A 10,550-nucleotide genomic window follows, 5' to 3' on the forward strand; every position below is an offset into this window, starting at 1 on the left:
GCCGCCGCCGCCTCCACGGCCAAGCGGCCGCCGCGCAGACCGGAGACGGAGGGCGCGCCGGTCCCGGAGCGCGCCTCTCCGGGCCCGCCCACGCAGCTGGTGCTCAAGCTCAAGGAGCGGCCGAGCCCCGGGCCCGCGGCAGGGCGGGCGGCGCGGGCGGCGGCGGGCGGCACGGCCTCCCCGGGGGGAGGCGCGCGGCGCGCGGGCGCCAGCGGACCAGTCCCTGGCCGCAGCCCCCCGGCGCCAGCGCGCCAGAGCGTCATCCACGTGCAGGCGTCGGGCGCGCGGGACGAGGCGTGCGCGCCGGCCGTGGGGGCGCTGCGGCCGTGCGCCACGTACCCGCAGCAGAACCGCTCGCTGTCGTCGCAGAGCTACAGCCCGGCGCGCGCCGCCGCCCTGCGCACCGTCAACACGGTCGAGTCGCTGGCGCGCGCGGTGCCTGGGGCCCTACCGGGCGCGGCCGGGGCGGCGGGGGCGGCCGAGCACAAGTCGCAGACCTACACCAACGGCTTCGGCGCCGCGCGCGACGGCCTGGAGTTCGCCGACGCCGACGCGCCGACCGCGCGCTCGAACGGTGAGTGCGGCCGTGGCGGCCCGGGGCCGGCGCAGCGGCGCTGCCAGCGCGAGAACTGTGCGTTCTACGGGCGCGCCGAGACCGAGCACTATTGCTCCTACTGCTACCGCGAGGAGCTCCGGCGGCGGCGCGAGGCGCGCGGGGCCCGGCCCTGAGCGGCGCGGCGCGGGCGGCGAGGTTCTACCTTCGAGGATTTCTTTTCCATTGTGTCGGTGTCTTTTTTACATGCCCTGGTCCACCGGAAGGCCGGCGCCTCCTCTGTCAGTGCCGTGTACGTGTTTGGTCAAACGTTCCTAATGGTGCCTGAACCTACACTGACGCCACTCAGGTAGTAGACGGATAGGAAACAAGTCATACTGTTGGAAGTGGGTGTGCTAGCCTAGTATCTGCCTCGTACCTGTGGAAACTCAATAGCCATTGCAAGAGTATTTTTGTTCCTCAATAAGAGAAATAAAGAAATTCGCAGCCCTTTGTTTTTAGAAGGGAGTGTTTTACATGCTTTTTTTTTTTTTTTTTTTTTCCTCCTAACCTAGCGATGATTTCTTCCAGGTAGCGGTCCCCTGTGCGCGGTTGGTAGTACCCAGGGCTTAGAGCGAGCGCGCACCCGGGGCTGCGGTGGAGGCTCCTCTGCGGGCTCTACCTGCCTCCCATCCCGGGGCCTAGGAGAAGGCGGGAACCTGGCCGCCGGCTGACGCCCGTGTGGTCACTGTGGCCCTTTAGAAACACACAGCTCCATTTCATAAGCAAAACCTCCTCCCCCAGCCCCGGCTCAAGCACCATTCACACTGCCATCCAAGCCGCGGGCGGCCGTGGAAAGGGCACTGGACCACCCGTCTCGCGGGCGCGGTGAGGTACAGCGATGGCTCCCAGTGCCGCGCAGCTCAGGTGACAGGAGCTTTCCAAAGACACCTAGGGTCCAAAAAGCAGGGTTCCCATCCCACAATTTGGATTTGCTCATAGAGGAGCAGATAGGACAGCCTGCTCACTTTTCTGCTTTGAAGGCACTTCCACAGTGGACTGTCGCTGGCGGGCCCCTGGGCGGTGACCATCGGTGCCCCAGGAGACAGCGAGGAATTGACCTTTTGGTCACTGTGTAAGCCCCCACTAGGCTGCTGCTCTTTCCAAAGGGAAGGGGCTGGGGGAACCAGGAAGGAAGCCCACCCCCACACCTGCATCTGTCTGGGTTCAGCCAGGTAAAGGGACTCACTGTGATCGTGGCCTCTCCACGGGGCAGGACGACCCTGCCTCCGTCTCGTGACACAATGAGGGAGCAGCCCGATCCCTGAGCGGTCTCTTTTTTGGTGCCTCCTACATTTCTTGAGGAAAAAAAAAATGTGTCCTTAGCTACCCTGTTTTGAGCAGCAATATGCAGCCTCTTCCTTCCAAGATTACCTCCGGAGAACACCGTTCTTGGCCAAGGACACTGAGGAGCTAAATCTGCCTCACTAAGGAACGAGCTTGTTTCCAAGAAATGAGAATAAGATGGGTAAAATCCTCACTAACAAAAGAATACTATAAAACCTGTGAGAGCCTTAGAATAGCTTCTAATAATCCTAGGACAGGAGAAAGCACCTGGCTTTGCTGTGAGTGTATCCTCAGAAAAAGCAGGAGGTCGACCATCTCTTCACTGGAGCCAGCTTCTCCTCTAGAAACGATGCTTTTTTCCCTAACTAAAGAGCAGCAAAAACAAAAAAAAAAGGGGGGGAGAGGGGATTTTTTTTTACTTGTTTGAGAAATTATAATAAAATAATTGAGTATCTCCTGTGAGTAATGCCTTTTTGTTTTTAATTATTCCACAGCAGGTGGAGTTTTCAGTAATTTGTTCAAGTTTTGCATAAGTGGTTCCTTAAATCAAAAATTATTTATTAAATAGGATCTTTAAGAAATTTTTTGAAAGTTTTACTTTTCCTGCTGAACAATATTTTCAATGTGTGATAATTACTGTACTAACATCCATGTCCCTACTATTACTGGGGTTTCTTTTATTACTCAGAAAACAAAAGTGGTTTTAAAAAAATCTCATGGAGAGGGTCTGTGGCAGCTTTCTGGACTGATTCTTTGTGTCACGCTGAGCAGCTGCTTTGGCATCCAAAGCTGTGGGGTCACAGAAAGCGTTCCTTTAGGTGTGAATGCCGGCCACTCCTCATGCTCCTCACTCTTAAAAGATTGAGACACCCAACCTTAAAAATGCTTCAATAATCCATTCAGAAACCAAACTCGTATGCACAAGATGTCAAGGAGGCATAAAGTCACTTCTTGCTTGCTTGTTTTTTTCATTTTTTAATGTAAAAACAGCCAACCAGAAATTTCTAAAACTGGCTATGCAAATTCAGATATTTTCTTTCTCACACTATCTGCCAGGTTTGTTTAATTAAAAAAAAAGAGAGAGAATAAAAACAGTCCATTGTAATAGAGGAAAACCTTCCAAACCAGGCAGAGTACGTAATTATCAAAACACCAGGACCTATTCTACCCTTGCATTTCTAAGTTACCTCCACCCATCACCATCTGATGACAGATGTGCCCTAAATGAGAGCCTGAGATAAAGCCACTGGCTGCATCCTGCGCCCCAGCTTCTCAGTGTGGTAACGAGGCGCCAGACGCCTGTAGACACCTGCTCCAGGCTGATACATTACCACTCAGTCCACATGACTTAGGAATAGCCATTTCCTTTTGTGAGAGATCTGGATCCATCCTTTCTCTAAACAGTATTAAAAATGCAAAGGGGAGAGAGCCGATGGTCATATTAAATGTGCTAGTCCCGTGCACCGACAGCATGCTCCTTGAGAAGAGGCGTTTAGACCTCGTCCCTGGCTGCAGACCAACTTCAGCAGGCTGGCCAGGAACTAATAAAAACTGTGTTGACTGTATGTGGGCCAAGGGCTTCCCTCATGTTCCATGGCATGAGGGCCCTTTGCAGAGCAGGGAAAAAGGGAAGAAGGTGAGTCCCACCGGGGTGCATGGCCCTGCTGCCCTAGCTGACCCTGCCGGAGAGCAGCCTTCCCCACCTGATCTGGCCACACTTCCCTTTCTAGAAAGAACAGGTGTCTCCAAGGGACTGCAGGTTTCCAGAGGATCCAAGATACTTCTAAACCCCTGCGAAGGTTATTTCAGAAATTTACTTTACATTTCCTGCACATTTGTTATCTGGGTAAATGATTTTTTTAATATATTGTTAAGGGAAGGTGTTTTTCAGTGTATTTTGTTTGTAGATTTTATGCTGTGTTACGTTGAAATTTTACAAGACAAGTTTAAACTGTACTATAAAAATTATTTTTGTATTATTTTCAGAACATGCCACAGAGCAATATTTTGCACGCTTTATTGTCACAGGGTTGTCCCTTGGAAGGGTAACTGGAGGTGGGAAGGAGCTGTGCTATGGGCTCCGGGGGGTTAAACGCTTTTTGCTGCTTGTTCAAATACCTTTTGAAAGTGGGAATGTATCAATGTCTTTTTTTATTGAAAGCTTGATTTCCTTTTTTCTGTTCATGGATTTTGGTACTGTACCTTTCCTCTTAAATGAATACTTTGTATTCACTAAATTACTGTGGGCTTTTTCTTACCTATTACCACCCAGTGGCATTTGAATCTATTACTTTACAAATCGAATGTTTTCCCAAATGATTTAATTTACTACTTCTCGTAGCTTACTGTCAAGAATTGGGGGGCTGAAGATAAAAGGACCCTCCATGCCCCCCAGGCGCACACCTCAGGGTGTGGACATCCTCCATGCAGTGCCCGTCCTGTCTCTGGGGAGGGGTCAAGGGTCCATCGCCCACCCCACCCCCCCCATTTAGTGTCCACAAAAACTTATTTTGCAAACTATTCTACTTTGCAAAAATAAACTTAACAAAATATACTTCCCATTAGTTAAGATAAAAGGGCTGTACTTATCAGTGGTGGGAAATTTGTACAAGGAAAAACAGACTTTTCCAAATCCATGTGTGTAAGTTCCATTCCATGTGAGTCTTTTATTTACTAAGAGACCTGGAGTAAAAGCTGAAGGCATCTACTGTATGTTTGGGGCTCCTTTCTTTATGGACATGATTCTTTTTCTCCTCATCTTGGTGTGGACTTTACAAATTAAGTACCCCCAGTGTTCTGTCCTTTTTCTTTCTTCAGTGCTTCTAATAAATAAGAAGAAGTGTGTTTCTGTGGCTGAGCGAGCCCTGCTGGGTCAGACAGACCTTACCAGCTCTGGCTTCATCCTCGTTGGGCTGCAGAGGCGGCCCCTGCTCTAGTTGAGTCCGGTTCTGCTGCCAGCTGAGGACAGACACACCGTATGAAGGGCCCAGAGGTGGCTGGCATGCCAGGGAGCAGGTAGCCCCTTCCAAAACGCCTTAAAGTGGTGGCTCTCTGGAGATCTGAGGCACCACCTTCCCATTTACTCCTGACTCTAAACTCTAGCTGGCCTGTTTCAGTGTGGCTGGCCGGGGCAGTGACCAGCGCTCAGCTTTGTTCTTATTTAATTCAAGTCCACCCTGTTGCCCGTGTCGTCTCCACAGCTCTGGGTCTGTTGGCCCAGAGTGTATTTCTGCCAGTGCTGCCTCACTGGAGTGGGTCCTGGGTAGTTCATGATAGAGAGGCCAGCACACGCCATGGGGAGAACCCCCCACGCTCACCCCAGGAAGCCCTGCGGCACATCCAGGCTGGACCACTCTGCAAGCTTCTGTCACGAAAGACAGCTCTGGGCACTGTGCAAATTGGGCTGTTAGCAGTTATGCGGGTCCCTTCTTTGCCAAAAGATCTATTATTCCTCCCCACTGCACCCCCAGCAGAAAAGAGCGAGGGAGATGCCCTGCAGGGACCCCTTGGGAACAACAGTTATGTGCAGTCTGTGCAGTATGAAGAACTTGGCCCCACCAGGCTGAGCCGAAGACACACGTAATTGTAGAATAGCACTGAAGCCATCATCTCCAACCATGCTAGTAATGTTACTGTTTCTATTTATTTTGCCAAATAATTTGTTGAAAATTGCATTTTTGCTATTTTAATCTTGCCAAAAAAGGGGGCCTCACTAATCCTCATTATGTACATACAGAATGATGCACATTGCTTATATCTTTTTATTCCTCCCAAAGAGCATCTCAAGGATATATATATACACATAATTTGTTAGTTTAACATAAGGCAAAGAGTACCATTTGGTTTTAAGAGTAAATATAGGCTGAATTTATTCAAGACCAAAGCAACCTATTTAATGAGGACAAATTAGTGAAACCAGCTGTTTTAGAATTTATCTGCAGACACTGGAGTGCTACTTTAAATGAAGAAACAGCCTCCCATGGCAGAGGAAAAGCCAGGTCCTTACAAAGGCCTCTCCCACCCCAGTACTACTTCTGCCTGCTGCTCTGCCCTGGGATGTAGGCCTTCCTGCCATTTCTAGTCACAGGCACCCTCCTGCCTCAGGGCCTTTGCACATGCCATTCCTTCTACCTGAACATTCTTCCCCAGAGAGCCACATGGTTCACCCCTCACTACCTGCCAGTCTTTGCTCCAATGTCACCTTTCAACGAGACCTTCCCTGACTTCTTTATTTAAAAGGACAACACGCCCCACCCTCCTCCCTACCCACCTCTCTGCATCTTCTTCTTGTGCACCTATCACCATCTGAGTGCTGTAGATGTTAATCATTCATCCATTTATTTGATTCTCGCCTCCCCATCTCCCATAGACTGTAAGCTCTATGTGGGCAGGAACTTTTATATGTCTTGCTCATTGCTGTATTCTGGTGCCTACAACAGTGCCTGACACGTATTAGGCACTGGATAAGTATTTATTGAAAAAAGGAAATGAAATCAGTAAATTGAAAACTATTAAGAGGCCAGAAAATGTCAATTTCAGCTTTCATCAAATCCAGGTTCTATTATTGTGAGAACTTTAGCTGACCCAGTGACCTGGCTCCTATGGGTACAAGATGGTTAGTTACACCGGGCAGCAGCGGTGACAAGTGAATGCCTGCCCTGCTGCTAGCCCCACCTCACAAACACGAGGCTCACTGTTGGCAGGGGAGCATTTTGGAACCAGCTGGGATGAAGACAGTTTTCTACAGGTAGCTCTCGCAGCCAGATGCACAGTAGTGGGTTCCCGTCACTCCATGAGGTCACTGTAGACCTGGACCATTCCAGAGAATCCTTTGTAATCAGTCTTTAGGTGTCTCCCAGTCCTTCCCAGTTCAACACGGGTGGCAGCAGATGGCCCAGCCCAGGGAAAGTCCACCTGACCGTTAGAAGGACTCATCCTCCAGCAACCAAAGCAAGGCTGCAGAGGAAGAGGAGCTTGTCACAGACATGAACTGGCACAGGGCTGGGTAACTGCATTGACAAATTTGGAAGCAGCAGGGCCAGAGAGCCAAGGTCCCCGGATATCCCCATTGGCCACTGGTGGAGGTGCACTGGAAGGTCAGAGCCTTGACACCACAGAGCCAAGCAACACACCTCCTTGGGCCCAGGCCCCAGCATGGTGGCCCTCCAGTGCTGGCAGGTGGCCTCACCCACAGCAGGGGAGGCGTGGGTCCTCTAATGACCTTCCTGCCCCTGCCAGATGATTTTCACAACTACCTAAGCTTGGTGTTTACTTCTAGGTCCTTTGGCCAAATGCGTTTTCTTCTAAGAGTTGTTGGCAAAATACTGTTACAACTTCTTATGGGACTTTGGTCCTACTGTGGCCTGGTTAAAGGCGTCATCCTTCTGTTTAATCCACTTCCGTGGTTTTGCTGTCATTTCTCTTGATGCCATATTTTCAGGTCCCTCATGGGAGGGTGTGTAAGGTCTCCATTGTAATGCCCTCTCTGCAGCTGTCCAGCCAGCAGTGAGTGGGCCCACACATGTGCGTTCCTGTGCTTGAATTGCCAAATAAACAGTGTCCCTTTCATTGCTGCCCAAACAGACTGGAGGCCTGCTCTTGCCAGCACTCAGGGAGGGAGTGTGTGCTTCCCAAGAGTCTGCCCCCTTGGCCCATGCAAACTTTCTCCAAGGCAGGTATCTCTGGAGGTCTCCCAGGCCCTATGGGCTGTCCAGCTCTTATGCACACATTCTTCCCGCTTGCAGGAATGGAATCCAAACACCTGATATGGAATGATGACTTGGCAGTGGGGAGTGGGGCAGCTTGTCTCCACTAACTTAGGACCAAAACTAGGAAACTCACCATGAGCATGTGTTGGAGATCAGCTGTGGCCTCCAGCCCCCGTACACACAGAGGCAAGCCCCACCTCTGACAGAGCCAGTCACCATTCAGTAGGAGCTTGTCTTCCCTGGGCCCCCAGGTGGGAAAGGCTGGGCTCTTAGTCCTACAAGTAAAGGCGCTGTTAGGAGCAAGGAACAGGGTCAGCTGGGTCCACAGAGGGACTAAGCTCCTTAGTGACCCGTTACTGCCTCATCTACGGAGTTTGAACTCCATTCACCATCACCTTTGAGAATTTGGCCTTGTTTTAACCAAGGATTGTTGAAGTTAATTATAACAAGGGACCATCCTTACCCTGTATTTGCTTTGTTCCATTAAACGTGCGTTTGGCCTAATGAAGTCAGTGAATGTTCCTCTTTCTTTTTTCTTTTTTGGTTTCTTTGACTGATTTTTGGATGACATATGTTGCTTTATTTCTCCCATTTTCTTTGATTACTGTGGACAAAGGAAAACACTGAGGCAAAAATAGGTCGTCAATCACATTACTTTGACCCAGTTGTGCAGAACCCCTTTCTACCTGCAGGTGTTAATTCCAATTCAATGCAAATATCCTTTTCAATCCGGTCCATTCTTGGAGAAGAAACCCATTGTAAGAGCTGTCTTCTGTGGTTGGGATATTACTTTGTAAAGTATTAAAGCACTAAACCAATTTTTGCAATATGTAGTAAATCTTGCTTTCATTTTGGAAAACTTCCAGTAATGACTACTGCACTTTTTATAGAAGAATTGTATTTAATTTCTTTCTTTTATGAAAGATTATTTCAAGTAAAAATAGCTCTGTAATCTGTGTGACATGGCTTCTCCATTACCTGACACAGAGAGAAGCTTTGATGCCTACTCAATAAAATTAACATGTTTGTAAAGTATTGGTTGGTCCAATTATTTGCCCACTGACTCCTGTGTTCTTGGTAAAATGCTATCTAAGAAAAGCTTTATTGCCAAGAGGAAGAGGACTATATCAGGCATCCAGCCATACCAGTTTTTTTTTTTTATTATTATACTTTAGGTTTTAGGGTACATGTGCACAATGTGCAGGTTTGTTACATATGTATCCATGTGCCATGTTGATTTCCTGCACCCATTAACTCGTCATTTAGCATTAGGTGTATCTCCTAATGCTGTCCCTCCCCCATCCCCCAACCCCTCAGCCATACCAGTTTTAAGTGTTTTCCCAGCCAGATGAGATGTAAACCCAGTTGTCGCCATTTCATTCTCTTTTTTTTTTTTTTTAGAGACGGAGTCTAGCTGTCTGTCACCCAGGCAGTGGTATGATCTTGGCTCAGTGCAACCTCTGCCTCCCAGGTTTAAGTGATTCTCCTGTCTCAGCCTCCTGAGTAGCTGGGATTACAAGTGTGCATCATCATGCCCAGCTAATCTTTTTTTTTTTTTTTTTTTTTTGGTATTTTTAGTAGAGACGGGTTTTCACCATGTTGGCCAGGCTGGTCTCAAACTCCTGACCTCAAGTGATCCACCTGCCTCAGCCTCCCAAAATGCAGGGATTACAGGCGGGAGCCAGCACAACTGGCCAAGTTTCATTCATATAAGAGGAAAATAGTTTCTTTCCTTTCTAAAATGACCGTGACACATTCTATCTGGATGAAAGCTGTATTTAGTCTGTTTTCACACTCCTGATAAAGACATGCCAGAGACTGGGTAATTTCTAAAGAAAAAGAGGTTTAATGGACTCAGTTCCACGAGTTTGGGGAGGCCACCCAATCATGGCAGAATGCAAAAGGCACGTCTTACGTGGCAACAGGCAAGAGAGAATGACAGCCAAGTGAAAGGGCTCATAAAACCATCAGATCTCATGAGACTTACTACCACGAGAACAGTATGGGGGAAACCGCCTCCATGATTCAATTATCTCCCACCAGGTCCCTCCCACAACACATGGGAATTACGGGAGCTACAATTCAAGATGAGATTTGGGTGGGGGTGCAGCCAAACTGTATCAAAAGCTGAATAAGGTTGTCCTTAACATGTCTTCACCAGAGGTTGCAACCATAAGCGAGAGAATGGCAGCTGGGAGCATAGAGGAGGAGGAGAAGGATTTTGCCGTGAATTTTTTATCTGTGAGCGCTCTTCTGTGGAGGAGAGGCGCTGCCCCTGTAAAAGAAAGAAGCCCCCCTCAGGAGGCTGTGGGTGGGGTCCAGGCCGCAGCCTGTCTAAAGAAGGTGTGATGCACCCAGGACTCAGTCCCAACCCACTGTGTGCCATGCACTGGGACTGATGGAGGAGGTAATGACAGGACCTCACACACTGAATAGGCATCATTGGGGGGTGGCACATTCTGTGCCTAGCGGAATTCAATCCATGCAACAACCCTGTGAGATAGCAAAATCTCTGTGTTGTAGACAAGAAAAGTAAGGTTTGGTGAGGTAAGTCATAAAGCCAGGATTCCAGCTCAGGTGTGTCTGACACGAGGGTCTGTGCTCCCAGCATCAGAGTACGTTGTCATCCTAAGGAATGGGCAAGGCCCCTGCCCAGGAGGAGCTCAGAGTCTGGGGGAAGGTGACACACAAGTCCATCTGGCTCCAGGTGGGGGGTGAGTTAGCACAGATGGGAGAAGGACAGGAAAGGTACCTGGCGGGGCTGTGAGATTTGCTGGAGCAATGGCCACTACATACCCATGGAATCCTGTTAAGGCCAATGGGACCATCCGTTTCTGGCTCTAATGTTTTTCTACACAAGGAAATAGGAAACTGTTCTTAGTTTGTTCAGGACAGGCAGAGAATCCCATATGAAAGACAAAATACTGCATTTGAAGCTTTGAAAAGTGCTCAGAAGACCATAT

The 10,550-nt window shown here is 49.1% G+C and overlaps 1 protein-coding gene across 1 annotated transcript in view; it reads left to right on the forward strand.

Annotated features, from left to right (window-relative positions):
• Positions 1–8,922, forward strand: part of OTUD7A (OTU deubiquitinase 7A) — a 392,070-nt gene extending 383,148 nt beyond the window's left edge. Inside the window, exon 17 of the mRNA XM_032175334.2 lies at positions 1–8,922. This exon is cut by the window's left edge and continues 1 nt beyond it. Coding sequence (XP_032031225.1) covers positions 1–729 — 729 coding nt within the window. The 3' untranslated portion in view covers positions 730–8,922.
• The last annotated feature ends 1,628 nt before the right edge of the window (positions 8,923–10,550 follow it).

Source organism: Hylobates moloch, unplaced genomic scaffold, assembly GCF_009828535.3.
Source record: "Hylobates moloch isolate HMO894 unplaced genomic scaffold, HMol_V3 SCAFFOLD_14, whole genome shotgun sequence".
In the NCBI taxonomy this organism is placed as follows: domain Eukaryota; kingdom Metazoa; phylum Chordata; class Mammalia; order Primates; family Hylobatidae; genus Hylobates; species Hylobates moloch.